The 16,575-nt window shown below is 37.8% G+C and overlaps 1 protein-coding gene across 1 annotated transcript; it reads right to left on the reverse strand.

Annotated features, from left to right (window-relative positions):
- Positions 1-820: 820 nt before the first annotated feature.
- Positions 821-15,726, reverse strand: epb41l4a (erythrocyte membrane protein band 4.1 like 4A). The gene is made up of 21 exons (XM_067574191.1): positions 15,629-15,726; positions 15,457-15,561; positions 15,320-15,365; positions 14,976-15,054; positions 12,049-12,146; positions 11,753-11,828; positions 11,528-11,615; positions 11,277-11,365; positions 10,788-10,851; positions 9,720-9,811; positions 7,976-8,020; positions 7,413-7,507; positions 5,502-5,568; positions 5,345-5,413; positions 4,618-4,686; positions 4,485-4,535; positions 4,070-4,159; positions 3,624-3,659; positions 2,981-3,049; positions 1,110-1,190; positions 821-1,028 (listed from the first exon to the last, which is right to left on the reverse strand). The coding sequence occupies exons 1-21, from the start codon at positions 15,722-15,724 to the stop codon at positions 950-952; spliced, it is 1,584 nt and encodes a 527-aa protein (XP_067430292.1). The 5' UTR covers positions 15,725-15,726; the 3' UTR covers positions 821-949.
- Between the last annotated feature and the right edge of the window lie 849 nt (positions 15,727-16,575).

Genomic DNA, 16,575 nt, shown 5'->3' on the forward strand with positions numbered 1-16,575 from the left:
ACATACACACGCACACACGCACACATGCACACACGCACACACACATGCACGCACATACACACACGCACATACACACGCACACACACACACACACACGCACATACACACGCACACACACATGCAACACACATACACACGCACACACACATGCAACACACATACACACGCGCACACACACACGCACACACACACACGCACATACACACACACACACACTGTCGGACTGTGTTTTAATATTGAACTCAGAGACACTGAGGTTCTTTTATGTAAATTCATGTTTATTAAACTTTAACATCCGTCCAAAGTTAATATTGTCCAGCATCTGATATTTGGATCATTGGCAGCCTCGTCTTCAGAAACTCTGTGTTGGATTCGGCTCCGGTTGATGTTTTGATAGAAACACATTGATCTGTCAGTGAGAATCCTCCAATGGTTCCATCTATACATTTATTTTATTATTGATTCTTTAGCAGCGTAACTATTCAGGTTTTGTGTCACATACATGTTTAAATCATCTTTTTGCAGTAACACTGTTACATTTCTGTTAAAAGTCACTAAGAAACTGCACATTTATCACAGAGAACAATGAGAATCATTACAAAGTCAAACCCTCCAGAAACAGTCAATCAATAACTTAAAGGAACACAGAACATATGTTTGTGTATGAGTCACTTTTAGCCAAATGAGTACTCACTTACAGCTTATGTTCTTATATACATACATATATATATATATATATATATATATATATATATATATATATATAGGTAATAAGGTAATAACTACAGTCTGTAACATACAAACATGACAGATCAATATCTCATATTATAGAAACGCTGCTTTATTAAACATGAAGGACACAGACCGACAAACTGGTTTAAAATGACAGTAAAAACATTTTCATGTTAAAAAGTGTAACTGTTGAATTGTGGGTAGTGACTCAGCTGCCTCAGGGACTTGTGGGTAATTGACATGAAGTGTCGGTTGCCTTGGTTACAGGAAGAGGAGGAAGCAGCTCCGTCTTTGAGCTACAAAACAAAACGACAGAAAACATGAAGCAGGTGAACCTGCGTACAGGTGCAGCACCTGATGACATCACTGAAACCTACTGGAGGTCTGAAGCTGACGCCCACCGACGATGTCGCCGCCCCCTGGGAGAACGACGCACTCTGATTGGCTCCCCCGACACTCTGTAGGACACAAAGAAGTGGAGACAATCGGGTCTGCTGGCTCATGATGGGAAACAAACACCTGGCTGTCACCTGATCAAACAGCTGATTGGCTGATTGGATCAATGACACGATGATTTATAGAAACTGTTTTCTTTAATTCTAAGGATTCGTTAGATTTAAAGTGATTTAAATATGTTTGATGAACATTTATCAACAGATGTTACAGATTACTGACATCTGTACAGATGTGAAGCTGACTGATCAATAAAGTTAATCAAGTTAATCATCTTCTTTTTTTGTATTTTGACCTCTGGTTGATGTTTGAACTGTATCATCAGCATGTGAAGGAGTTTGAGTTCTGCAGCTGATTGGTGGAAGAAGTACTCAGATCCTTTACTGCAGTAAAAGAACCAATACAGCAAAGTACAAATACTTCATTACGAGTAAAAATACTGCATGAAAAATCCTCCTACAGTAAAAGTACATAAGTATTATGAGCTTGATGTAGTTAAAGTATTGCAGTAAAAGTACATAAGTATTATGAGCTTGATGTAGTTAAAGTATTGCAGTAAAAGTACATAAGTATTATGAGCTTGATGTAGTTAAAGTATTGCAGTAAAAGTACATAAGTATTATGAGCTTGATGTAGTTAAAGTATTGCAGTAAAAGTACATAAGTATTATGAGCTTGATGTAGTTAAAGTATTGCAGTAAAAGTACATAAGTATTATGAGCTTGATGTAGTTAAAGTATTGCAGTAAAAGTACATAAGTATTATGAGCTTGATGTAGTTAAAGTATTGCAGTAAAAGTACATAAGTATTATGAGCTTGATGTAGTTAAAGTATTGCAGTAAAAGTAGTGGTTTGGTCCCTCTGACTGATATATTATTATATATGACATCATTAGATTATTAATAGTGAAGCATCAGTGTTAGAGCAGCATGTTACTGTTGTAGCTGCTGGAGGTGGAGCTAGTTTACACTACTTTATATACAGTTAGCTAGTTTAGTCCAGTGGTTCCCAACCTAGGGGTGGGGCCCCTCCAAAGGGTCAGCAGATAAATCTGAGGGGTGGTGAGATGATTAATGGGAGAGGAAAGAAGAAAAAACAAAGTTCTGATACACAAATCTGTTTTCAGTTTTTGGACTTTTTCTCTAATCTTTGATTTTTGCTGAAATATTGGATCATTTGAACATTTATTGAAATGAAAGCATGTGAGAAGTTTAGAGGGAAAAATCACTATTTGGTGGAGCTGTTAACAACTCATAGACATGTGAAATGTGACCCCGACTACACACTGCTTTTTGTAAGACGTCAAAAGACAAAAAGGTTGGAAACCACTGGTTTCATCTTTAACAATGTGTTGTATTTTAAAAGCTTGTTATATTATCCATTGTGTCAAATCTTCATCTGAAAAGTAACTAAAGCTGTCAAATAAATGTAGTGGAGTAGAAAGTACAATATTTCCCTCTGAAATGTAGAAAGTAGCATCACATGGAAATACTCAAGTAAAGTACAAGTACCTCACAACTGTACTGAAGTACTTGAGTAAATGTACTCAGTTACTTTCCAGCTCTGTTTGCGGCTGCAGCAGAAACATTTATGTGAAATAATTGGACAATATGGTAGATGACAGAATAAACTGAACATCAATCAGTGGATGATTGATCTGATCATGTTATTGATCAGGATCAGATCTAACAGCCAGATCAGGTTATTGATCAGGATCAGATCTAACAGGAAGTGTCCGGTGATGCTCACTGCTGCAGCCTGATTATGTTTCCTTCTTTCACTTCTTCCTTCGTTACCTGACTTCCTTATAAGATATTTCCTCTGTCTGTCTGTCAATCAAACTGTCCGGCTCCACCAGCTGCTTCCTGTGAACAAACACATTTATTTATATTTATAAAAATACTGTTTTATTATTTATAGCTGCTTTGGTAGTTAGTTACAGTACATGCATCTGTAGTACTCAGAGTTACAATCGTTATTATCAGCAGATGATTGTCCTTTCACAACAAAATACTTTTAAGAAGTTCATAAAATAATTTCATTCTTTGCTTACAATAAACAACATTTAACATATTATAATTATTGATAATATTATAAGATATTATAATAATATGTTTTGATATTATCATATACTATGTAAAAGTCTTTAAATATCTTTCTTTATCTATCTTTATGTAATAGTGACAGGTATGAAGGCTGTTAAATGACAAAGAATAAAGAAATATTTAATAATGTACTTAAAATATATATATATATATATATATATATATATATATATATATATATATATATATATATGTCCTCATAAACCCAAATGTCCCCACAAGTACAAATGTCCTCACAAGTCTCCACAAGTACAAATGTCCTCTCAGAGTAGATGGGTTTTCAAGGTTTGGTCCTCACAAGTACATACAGACAAACTTTTTCACACACACTTACTGAATTTGTTTCCATATAAGGGTGTCAGGACTCCGCCTATAAGGAAGAGACAGAATTAGCATTCACATTAGGATGGGCTGCAAATACTTTATACCTGAATTGCAACGAAATTGTAAACATTGTTATATCCATGTGAACAATTGTTAGCATTATCAGTGAAGTTTCATTGGGTAAAACTGGTATTATTAGGGGTAGCATTAGTATTAGCCTGAACGTTTCACAATTAGCAGTACCATTAGTACCACCAGTAGGTAAAATTATAAATGTTAGCATTAAGCAATGTAGAAATTTTAGCATTAGCATTAGCATTAGCATTTGTCATCCATTATTGTTTACTTATGAACTGGCATGGCAGCAAGAGCTGGAGTCAGGCCTCTGGTCACCATGGCAACCACTATGTAAAAACAGGAAGTAGTTTAGAGAGAGACTTAATAAAACAGTAATACCGGGTCTTTGTTCTTCTTCTGCGTCGTTCGGTGTTACTCGCCATTTTCTCTGATTCACTGCCACTGCTTGTGTTGCCATAGGAACGAGACCTGGTGGTCAAAGTTCACAAAAACCCTAAAAATCATGTTCAAAAATTTTCCAAACCTAAATGTAACTTTTACTAAAATTAGAAAAATAACTAAAATAGAATTCCAACAAATTGATATTAGTTAATTATTTTTCAGTTATATAATTTCAAAACCATTTAAATACTTTTATATTCCAGGCTTTCAGTATCAAATGTTTTTTTTTCTATATCCATATTTCAAACAGTGTAATTAAATTTTTATCACCATCAAAAATCAAATGTAGTTACTTAAAAAAACATTAAAAACAAAGAGTTGTAGACATCTACATGTTAGCCACGCCCCTCACCTTCTCCTGTGCTGTCTGATTGGCCGATCTCCATCCAGACTTCTGCTCCGCCTACAAGACAAACAGGAAACATTAATTTTATTTATATATTTGTTTGTTTATTTATTTATTTATTTATTTATTTATGTCTCACTTCTGTGGTCTTCCTCCTTCTCGTTCTCCTTCTTTGGTGTTTGGAGGAAACTTTGGGTTGAACAGGCCACTGGAACGACATTATATCACAGTATTCAGATTACATTTAAACTGTAATCAGATTATATTCCCACAGTAATCAGATTACATTCAAACTAATTACATTATATCTGCAGTGATCAGATTATTTACATTCAGTTCAATTGATACGTTGTTGAGCTTTAATTATTTAAATGAAATGAAAAAAATATGTGAAAAGCAGAATTATAACATTTATATATTTATGAAACATTATAATCAATGAAAAATGAATGTTATTTTAATTTGCTTTAGTGCTCGCATTATTCTGTTTATATCAAATGTAACTAATATACATATGATCCAAATAAATAAACTAGTAAGCAGTCATTATTTTAATTAAATACATTTCTTTAGACATTTATTTTTTAAATTGAGTGAGTGATTTGTTTTATTGATTGGGACAGTGTGCAGTTATAAACATTGAAGATGTACTGCACCGGAGTTAGCTTGAAGCTAATTTGCATCCATAGTCCCCCACAATCAAAACACACAACAGCACAACAACAAACAGTACAAAGCAAAAAAATTAAAATATGTAACATGTAATATTTTACTTTGTTATTATATATTTTTGTCTGTTTTAAACTACATTTAACATGTAATAATCTGATTTCACTTTATTGTTGTTGTTTTGTTTTGTGTTGTACCTCGAAGGCCCGCTGTTTTTCCATGGTGCACTGGGCTTCCCATGATCCTGTTCTGCCCCGCCCTCTGACCTGCAGGTCACATGTCACATGATCACACATCATGTGACATCATCAAGTTTCATCAAATCTCTCTTTATGTTGGCTCAATGACTCTCACCTGTGCACAGCAGAGGGAGCTGTCTGCATCCTTATTGGTTCACTGCTGACACTCACTCTCTGATTGGCTGGGGGGGGGGGCAGTAAATGTAAATGTTTTTTAATAGAAAATATCCTATTGTTAAATAAACTGTGTAATAAAAAAATAAACTTTAATAATAATAATATATTTTATTTTAAGTGATCATTGAAAATAACACACACAAAAGACGAGTTTTGATCAGTGATTTGAAGACAGACGGATCAGTGCGATACTGGATGTGTTTGGGATGAGAGTTCCAGAGGGAGGGGGCAACAACTCCTGGTGGAGACAGGAGGTTGGCATCAGAAGAGCCTGGTTAAGAAGCAGGTGGGCGAGGTTGGAGAGGGCCTGGTTATGGAGGGCTTTGTGAGAGAGGAGAAGGACTTTGAACTGGATCCATTGTGGGAAAGAGAGCCAGTTAAAGTTCTGGAGGACAGCGGTGATGTGGTCATGGGAGCAGGAGTGGGTGAGCAGATGAGCAGCAAAGTTCTGGATGTACTGGACTTTACTTAGAACCTTGGGTGATGTGCCATAAAGAATGCTGTTAGAGTAGTTGATGCTCTGGATTTGACGAAGACATGGATCAAAGGTTTTGCAGCAGAGAAGGAGAGTGATGGGCAGAGATGAGCTATATTTTTTAGGTGGAAAAAGGCAGTTTAGTCTTACACCTGGACATGAGGGCTGCCAACAACTTCCTGTTTAGTCTTACACCTGGACATGAGGGCTGCCAACAACTTCCTGTTTAGTCTTACACCTGGACATGAGGGCTGCCAACAACTTCCTGTTTAGTCTTACACCTGGACATGAGGGCTGCCAACAACTTCCTGTTTAGTCTTACACCTGGACATGAGGGCTGCCAACAACTTCCTGTTTAGTCTCACACCTGGACATGAGGGCTGCCAACAACTTCCTGTTTAGTCTCACACTTGGACTGTGTGTAGGTTGATAAGGGGCTAAGTTATTCAGATGTATAGCCTGGAGACATGAAGTGCTTTAAAAGTCATACATAGAATCTTAAAATTGATTCTGTAATAAACTGGTTGCCAGTGTAGAGACATTAAGATGGGAGTAATCGTATCTCTTTTCTTGGTTTTTGTTAGTCTGGCTGCTGCATTCTGAACTATTTGGAGTCTGTGAATTGTTTCCTGATTTATGACTGTTAGGAGAGCATTACAGTAATCTAGGAAATAAAAGCATGTATGATGGTTTCTGTGTCTCTGAAGCTCAGATATGAACAGCAAAGTTCCTTAGATGATAAAATCAGGGTTGGACAATCTTACTGATATGAATTTCAAAATTAAGGTTTGAATCAAATAAGACTCCAAGGTTTCTGACAGAAGACTCAGCGTTGTTGGAAAAGTGACCAGATGAGGACTTTATATTGTAAGGATCTCAGTTTTATGTGGATTTAACTGAAGAAAGTTAGCAGACATTCAGTTTTTAATGTTAATTAAACTGTCTTTTATGGTGGACAATCTAGATGGGTTCTCAAGCTTTACTGGGACATATAGCTGTGTATCATCAGCATAAAAGTGTTATACAGTGTCTATGAATCCTATTATCTAGTGGGAGCATATGTAATGAAAATAGCATTGGTCTCAAAACAATGAGTTAACAGTGAATTTAAAAACATGTGAAATGTGTTTGAAGTGTTGAATATTTTGAGTTTCACAGTTCAGACAGTTTAATAGTTCGGCTCGATGTCGTCTTGTTTAATAATTCACAGACTTAATTTTCTGTTCTTTAAATGACAACATCTGCAGAAAGAAGACATTCATTTAGAGTATAAACTATACAATAATTACAGAAAGTTAATTAAAACTGGTTGTAAAGTCTGGAAGAAAACAGTAGACAGTATTATTATTAACAATAATGATAAAGTGTACGTACTGCGGTATGTTGGTCTCATACAGAGATCTGTCGTTTTGTTTCTCAGCATGCTGACGTTCAGCCGGCACAGAGCCAGCGAGGGCGAGCGAGTAACACTACATATGACAGAGAGAGCAAGACCGATTATCTTTAACAGTAACAGCAACATCACAAGAAATATTTTAAGTATTTTATTTGATATATATTTGCTTAATTTCATATAAATTGTTATAAAAGTATAATATAATATATAATTAAGAAAAATAAAAAGGTGAAATAAAAATAAAGGAATGTAATTTGACAAAAAAAGCAAAATAGTACAAATAAAATCAGTGACATTGTGTATGTGAGTGTGTGTGTGTGTGTGTGTGTGTGTGTGTGTGTGTGTGTGTGTGTATGTGAGTGCGTGTGTGTGAGTGCGTGTGTGTGTGTGTGTGTGTGTGTGTGTGTGTGTGTGTGTGTATGTGAGTGCGTGTGTGTGTGTGTGTGTGTGTGTGTGTGAGTGTGTGTGTGTGTGTGTGTGTGTGTGTGTGTGTATGTGAGTGCGTGTGTGTGTGTGTGTGTGTGTGTGTGTGTGTGTTTACCTGTTGTGTTTCAGTTTTTGTGTTAATGGATTTGACTCCGACATCCTGAACACAATAAATAAATAATTATTTTGTTTTTAACACAGCAGAGAATTTATCAGAATTCACTTTTTAAAGAAAAAATGCTATTAAACAACTCAGCTCTGCTAAACGTGCTGCTGGAGGACAGAAGAGACAATACAAGGATTATATAAAAATCACCCTGAAGCGATGTGAGGTCAACCCCGACCTCCTCGAACCCCCAGACATTGACACCAACGTCACCAATGTCACCAAGGACACTAATGTCACTAACGTCACCAATGTCACTAACATCACCAACGTCACCAACATCACCAACATTACCAATGTCACCAATGTCACTAACATCACCAACGTCACCAACATCACCAACATTACCAATGTCACTAATGTCACTAACATCACCAACGTCACCAACATCACCAACATCACCAACGTCACCAATGTCACCAATGTCACCAAGGACACTAATGTCACTAACATCACCAACGTCACCAACATCACCAACATCACCAACGTCACCAATGTCACTAATGTCACTAACATCACCAACGTCACTAACATCACCAACGTCACCAACATCACCAACGTCACCAACATCACCAATGTCACCAATGTCACCAAGGACACTAATGTCATTTACATCACCAACGTCACCAACATCACCAACGTCACCAACATCACCAATGTCACCAATGTCACCAAGGACACTAATGTCATTTACATCACCAACGTCACCAATGTCACCAACGTCACCAATGTCACTAACATCACCAACGTCACCAATGTCACCAATGTCACTAATGTCACCAATGTCACCAATGTCACCAATGTCACCAACGTCACCAACATTACCAATGTCACCAATGTCACCAATGTCACTAACATCACCAACGTCACCAACGTCACCAATGTCACTAACATCACCAACGTCACCAACATTACCAATGTCACCAATGTCACCAAGGACACTAATGTCATTTACATCACCAACGTCACCAATGTCACCAACGTCACCAATGTCACCAATGTCACCAATGTCACCAATGTCACCAATGTCACTAACATCACCAACGTCACCAACGTCACCAATGTCACTAATGTCACCAATGTCACCAATGTCACCAAGGACACTAATGTCATTTACATCACCAACGTCACCAACGTCACCAACATTACCAATGTCACCAATGTCACCAATGTCACCAACATCACCAACATCACCAACGTCACCAACGTCACCAACATTACCAATGTCACCAATGTCACCAATGTCACCAATATCACCAACATCACCAACGTCACCAATGTCACCAACGTCACCAATGTCACCAATGTCACCAATATCACCAACATCACCAACGTCACCAATGTCACCAACGTCACCAATGTCACCAATGTCACCAATGTCACTAACATCACCAACGTCACCAACATCACCAACATCACCAATGTCACCAACGTCACCAACATTACCAATGTCACCAATGTCACTAACATCACCAATGTCACCAACGAGCAGCTGGCATTGTCTCAACATCTGGGCTCCCATGTCCCATTAACGACTACATGTGTGTATCATAGTAGGCCTCCGCTGCTGCATGAGGGGAAACCAGTGACGGCAGCACTGACAATCCCAGTCCCCCCACACAAAACCCCGACCTCCTGCTCCACAGAGCAAGAGTGGAGTTAATTTGTGTGCATGTGTGTGTGTATGTAATACCTGAAGAAGGCGTGATGTTCGACACAACACCTCCACAGACGTTTACAGTCGGATCGATCCGACGTCTGAAAGAAGAACGATGTTTCTGAATGCTGACACACACACAAACACACACACAAACACACACACAAACACACACACAAACACACACAAACACACACACACACACACACACACACATATAGTTTTTATTTATTTATTTATTTTCCAACCAGTTGTTTAGGTTAGAGAAACATGTGGTGTGGGTTAACGTCACCTGGCAATGCTTCGTTTTACAGCTCCTTTATATTTACACTAATACCCTGGAAATGTTCTGAGTAATTTGCAGGTATTTAACGGTTAATTTTTAGGCCATTTTACAGAGAGGGTGGTGCAATTTGGTGCAAATTATGGGAATAACTGGAAAAAATGTAAAGTTTTAAATTTAGTTGGTAATTTTTCTTTAGCTGACATAAGAAATACTTTGTGTACAGTGTGTAGTTTTGTGTGTCAAACTGCAAATTAGCATATGAACCCAAATAACTCATAATGAACGAGTTCTTACCAACTAAACCAACTTCACTCTTGCTCAGTTTTTTCTTATAATTTGTAACAAATGTTCTAAAATTAACCGTTAAATTCCTGCAAATTACTGAAAAAATGTCCAAGAAATGATTTTAAAATGAGTGGACCTGTAAAATAAAGCATTATCAGTTACTATGTCCTTAAAGTGAGGCCACTTCCATCGTCACTGCAACAATAATAAACATGGGATTAAGTTTAGCGGGAGATTGTTCTTTGAGAGTTATAGCTCATTTTTAGGCGACTGACATAACAACTTGTTATGTTGTATTTCTTGGCGGACAGTTTCTGTATTTTTCAGCACTAAAATAAGAATGTGTGGGTTATTTTAATTTTTGTTCTTACAACTTTTTTATGTTTTTTGTATTAAACCTGTTTTTCTTTTTATAAATGTTTTATTTTTTATGCTTGGCTAACAGGCAGCTTTGACTCTCAAACACTAAACAATAGTTTTTAAAGAGTACAGTTAGCATTAGTATTAGCATTAGCCAGCCAATAGGAACTCACCTTCTTGCCGATGACTCTGAGCTCAAATGTCTCGTCTTTATAGTGAAGTTTGGTGATTCTCTGCCTGGAGAAACAGTCACATGATCAGAATAAAGACATTAATGTTGATAATTTATATTTATATAAACAATTATTTCATTTATACAATGATATTTTGTAACTGCAGCTTCTTTCAGCGGATTCACTGAATAATCCGATCACATCCATGCAGGTGTTTCTGTTTATCATCCAGGTTCATGTCAGTCGTAGAACATTTCCCTGGTATGAAGATGCTGTTAGTACCTGCAGCGTGTTCATCTGGTAGTCAATACTGAGCTCTGACAGCAATCAGAGGAAACCTGCTGTGTTTACGTTCAGGATGGATCATTTAGTTTTGGGGATTTTTTCTCTCAGCAGAGTGAGAGCTCCTCACACCAAAGCATCTGTACTGACTGTTAACTGTTTGTATAAATAATCCTGAAGTCATCGGTGCAGAGGTCTCACTCCTACCAGAAATATTTTCCCACCAGCTCTTTGTTCTTGTAGATGACCACGCCCACTGGAGTTGGACCCAGGAAGTACTCTGTGTGGTTTTCACCCTGGCAAGGAATCATGGGAAAAAAGATTGAGAATAATGATATAAGTCAATCTTTCTCTTTGAAATATTTGATATTCAGCTGATTTCCTCAGTAAATAAGCACATTCTACACACACATTGTATAGTAACATATTATATAACATTTATTTTATAAATATCTTACATAGGCGGCGAACAGAGAGACGCCGTACATCTGCAGAGAGCTGCAGAGAGACAGGAGGAGACACTCGGCCTGAGGACGAGAGACACCGCTGGACAAACAGACAGACATTTAAAACAAACTGTTCATATTTTCAGTTTGTACTTTCCTTCCATTTATTTTAAATATCTGCAATTTTAACTTTTAATTCATTTAGAAAATGTATTTTTCTTCTTCTTCTCTGTTCACCTCAGAGTTTTGTAGATTTGTTGTACTTCCTGGTTGTCCTCTGACTCCTCCTGCTCGCTGTAGTCTCCTCGCTCCGCTGGAAAAAAAACAAAAATAAAATAAAGATGAAAAAATAAAAGAAACACAAAAAGAAAAAAAATAAGATGAAAAAAGATAAAAACACTGATGATTCTTTTATTACTTATTAAGTTACATTGAAATTAAAATACTTGAATTATAACATGCAAGTTACAAACACATAAAAGAAATAAACATGTCAGTTTTTAAAACAGATATAAATATAAAGTGTTTCTGACCCTGCAGCATCAGAGCACAGAGTCGAGCTCTCAGGTGAGGAGGACACGGCAGGCGACCACGACGGACGTCCTGACGCACCTGCAGGTACATCTGATACCTGATATTACAGCAAATATTCAAATATTCAACACAAATAAACACAAACATGAATTACAAATGTTTACGTTGCGTAAACATTAAAAATCTATTTTCAGTTTATCATGTAAGATCTCAGCATAGCTTCATGTGTTTGGAGGTTAATGTCACAGATAAATTCAAAGATTTGTATAAAACTTATTTTGACTCATACAGCGTCCTAACAGCAGGTGAGCATCGTATCCTAACCCCTAATCCCTAATCCCTAACCCCATACCCCTAATCCTTAACCCCTAATCCCTAACCCCATACCCCTAATTCCTAACCCCATACCCCTAATCCCTAACCCCATACCCCAACCCCTAATCCCATACCCCTAACCCCTAATCCCTAACCACTTACCCCCTCACCCCTTTACACCTAATCCTTAACCATTTACCCCCTAATCCCTAACCCCTAATCCCTAACCCCATACCCCTAACCCCTAACCCCTAATCCCTAACCCCTAACCCCTAATCCCTAACCACTTACCCCCTCACCCCTTTACACCTAATCCTTAACCATTTACCCCCTAATCCCTAACCCCATACCCCTAACCCCTAATCCCTAACCCCTAACCCCTAATCCCTAACCACTTACCCCCTCACCCCTTTACACCTAATCCTTAACCATTTACCCCCTTATCCCTAACCCCATACCCCTAACCCCTAATCCCTAATCCCTAACCCCGAACCCTGAACCCTGAACCCCGTCCACACTGAACCTGTTAAACTTGCACGCACTTCTATTCCATCACATAAACCAACCATCAGCTGTGTGCTGGAGGTCAGACTGGAGACGTAACCACTCAAGTCAAAGATGGGTGAGTGCTTGTTATTTTCCTCCGTTTTTACTTTTTAAACAGAAAACACAGATTTTATGTTTCTTTAGTGGAGATGACAACATAGCTAACAGCAAACAGGTTGTTATTAGTGAAGGTCATTCACCTCGATAAGGCTACTCCAGCTTTTTTTAGGTTTTTGTATTGAAATGAGGTCTCGTAGAGAAAACTCATAGTTTCAGCTAAATGAATCAGCCGTTTCTTGTCCATGATGCTGTGTTCTACAACGCTTTCATCACGAGCAACAGGAAGTAAACAGAAACAGGGCGGCTGACAGAAGTTCATCTCAAAACGTTGCGCGGCTTCATGCTGCGTCCTTTACGGCCAATGAGGATGTTCCAATAGAAAACAAAGCAATCAAACGGGTTTTGTGGCTGTTGGGACACAGTGTTAAATCTATCTTTGGCTGCACTCTTCTGAAATTCCTGTATGTGTTTCAGTGCCTCTCCATTTTTCTCCCTCAGACTTTTTTTTAAAAAATTAAACACACTTCTGCATTTATCTGGGGTAAAAAAAACTCCAAGAGTACGCAGACAAATCTTGTAAAGGCCTAAACCACTAAGTGGACCATCCGTCCCCAGTGTCATGTACTATATTATTGGTCTGCCAATCCTGCCCTGTAATAGAGTCCATGACTTCCAAGCTTGTAGCTGTGGCCCACTCTCCTATTTCACAGCCTTCTTCTCCATATACAAAGAATATTATACTTCAAACTTCTCTGGAAATCTGATGATTTGTTCAGCTAAACCATCAACCTGTCTCTTAGACCCCATCCCAACTAGGCTGCTTAAGGAAGCCTTACCCTTAGTGAGCACTTCTTTACTAGATATGATCAATCTGTCTTTAGTAACAGGCTATGTACCACAGTCCTTTAAAGTAGCTGTAATTAAACCTCTTCTTAAGAAGTCTACTCTTGATTCAAGTGTTTTAGCCAATTATAGACCTATATCTAACCTTCCATTTCTATCTAAGATCCTTGAGAAAGCAGTCTCTAATCAGTTATGTGACTTTCTACATAACAATAGTTTATTTGAGGATTTTCAGTCAGGATTTAGAGGCATCATAGCACAGAGACAGCACTGGTGAAAGTCACTAATGACCTCCTAACTGCATCAGACAAAGGATTTGTCTCTATACTTGTCCTGTTAGATCTTAGTGCTGCATTCGACACAATTGACCATCAAATCCTTTTGCAGAGACTGGAACATTTAATTGGCATTAAAGGAACTGCATTAAGCTGGTTTAAGTCCTATTTATCAGACAGATTTCAGTTTGTACATGTTAATGATGAATCCTCCATGAAGGCAAAAGTTAGACACGGAGTTCCACAAGGTTCTGTACTTGGACCAATTCTATTCACCTTATATATGCTTCCTTTAGGTAATATTATTAGGTAACACTCCATAAATGTTCATTGTTATGCAGATGATACCCAGTTATATTTATCAATGAAGCCTGATGAAACCAATCAGTTAAACAAACTCCAAACATGCCTTAACGACATAAAGACCTGGATGACCTGCAATTTTCTACTACTAAACTCAGATAAAACTGAAGTTATTGTGCTTGGCCCTAAACACCTTAGAAACACATTATCTAATGATAAAGCTGCTCTGGATGGCATTACCCTGGCCTCCAGCACCACCGTAAGGAATCTGGGAGCGAGTGAGTGAGCGAGCGAGGGAGTGAGCGAGCGAGGGAGTGAGTGAGTGAGTGAGTGATGAAGTTCCTCATTGGCCGTTGCTCTTTCTAAATGAATGGATGAACAGGTTTCAGTCCCGTCATCATGGCGGTTACAGCGTTAAGTGAGTGAATCACAGGAAGGCTCCGCCCACTCTGAGGATGAATGATCACTGTTGGAACTGAAGCTGAAGGACTAAACATGTTCATGTGTAACGATCTGCATTCTTCTAACTGTATGTTTCTACTGTAATAAAAAGAGTTAAAGAAGGTATTTGAACAGTTTCTTACCGCGTTGTTTCCTCTTTCAGTTTGTTTGGATCTTCAACGTAAAACTTCACACCAAAGTAGAAAATATACGGTGGCCCGGCTGAGACAAAATAAATAAATAGAAATAGACATAAATAGACATAAAACATTTAAAAAAGAAGAAAGACAAAAGTAAAGTTGTTACATTTCTGTCAACATTTATGACCAAACTGATCAATTTATTCAATTAATTATTAATTTAACTATTAACAATGAATATTAATTAAAGAGTAAATAAATGAGAAATATATCAACATAAAAGTCACAGTGAAGTAAATTATGCATAGAATTATGTAAATATAATCATTAATGTTTGATAAACTCACGGAGGTCTCGGTGTTGTTGAAGAGCTTTTGAAGGATCCAACCAGTGCTGAAGCAAGAAAATTAAACTGAACCAACAGATTTCTATCATTTATCATATTCTCTAAATGATTCTAATAAAAAGTTAATTTTCCGTTTACCGTCTGCTGTTTGACGTCACAGAACCTCAAACCGAAGAACTCGACTTCGACCACGTTCAGGTGAGAGAACACCTGCTGCAAGATGGCCGCCGCCTTCGACGATTTCTGACCACAACAAAAACATCTTAACATCAGAAAACAAGAAGAAGAGAAACAGGAAGTTGATACTCACCTTTACGCCTTGCTCAGCCGTTAGCGTGATCTTCCTCCCATCCAATAGGAGGACCTCTCCATAAAAGTCCTCACGGTTACCACGGAAACAGGCCATCGTCACTGAAAACAGTGAAAGAGGAGATGGATTTTATTTGGACCAGGATCACACCTGGAGAGACCAAACAATCAGGACCGTCTGATGTGATGCGTCACTTCCTGTTAGTATCAACAGTTAATCATGTTGATTGATCACTAATCAATGAATCTTTTGTCTTCCCCTTCTGGCAGTGAGAGTAACGACAGAAACACTGTTGATCCATTCGGTCCGATAACACGATTCAATTATTTTATCTCCATTCAAGTTAGCATAGCGCTAACAGGAAGTTAGCTGCTCAGCTGGTGGAGGTCTCTACTGAGCATGCTCAGTAGAGACCTCCACCTTTAATGTATCAGACGTTTCAACACTGCAGGTTTAAAACAAAAGAAAAGACAAAGATGAAGAAACAAATAAAGAGGAAAACACTGACGGTTCATTTCTTTCTCTTCTGTTATTGATGAATCGATTATTGATGAATCGATTATTGATGAATCGATTATTGATAAATCGATTCATCATCGAGTGAATTAAAGACTTTCAATCGTTGAACTTTGTTTTCTTTGAGTTTTGAAACGTTTCACATCCACAGTTTCTGTGTTTTTACTCGTCTGTGTTACATGTTGTATGTAAAGTTGAATTCTTCTGTGTGAGATGTGGTTCCCAACCTGGGGGTCCCGGCCCCCCGAGGGGCCGCGCCGTGGTTACAGAGACGGCAACAAAAATATTAATTTATGTAAAATCTGTCTTATAATTTCTGACTTTTCTCATATTTTTGCTTTTTCTAGTGAAATGCAGGAAACCTTCACCTCTAAAAACATTTTAAATTAAACAATGAAAAACTACATGAAACAGTTGCATCATGGGAACTG

This window comes from Thunnus thynnus, chromosome 19 (genome assembly GCF_963924715.1).
Source record: "Thunnus thynnus chromosome 19, fThuThy2.1, whole genome shotgun sequence".
NCBI classification, from domain to species: Eukaryota; Metazoa; Chordata; class Actinopteri; order Scombriformes; family Scombridae; genus Thunnus; species Thunnus thynnus.

What these genes read in the sequence shown, in the direction of transcription:
- epb41l4a (XM_067574191.1), bottom strand. Translation starts at nt 15,724, where the DNA reads ATGGCCTGTTTCCGTGGTAACCGTGAGGACTTTTATGGAGAGGTCCTC. An exon ending in TCAACAACACCGAGACCTCC is followed by an intron (nt 15,055 to 15,319) that starts GTGAGTTTATCA and finishes ATTTTGTCTCAG; the next exon opens with CCGGGCCACCGTATATTTTC. An exon ending in TCTCTCTGTTCGCCGCCTAT is followed by an intron (nt 11,366 to 11,527) that starts GTAAGATATTTA and finishes ATTCCTTGCCAG; the next exon opens with GGTGAAAACCACACAGAGTA.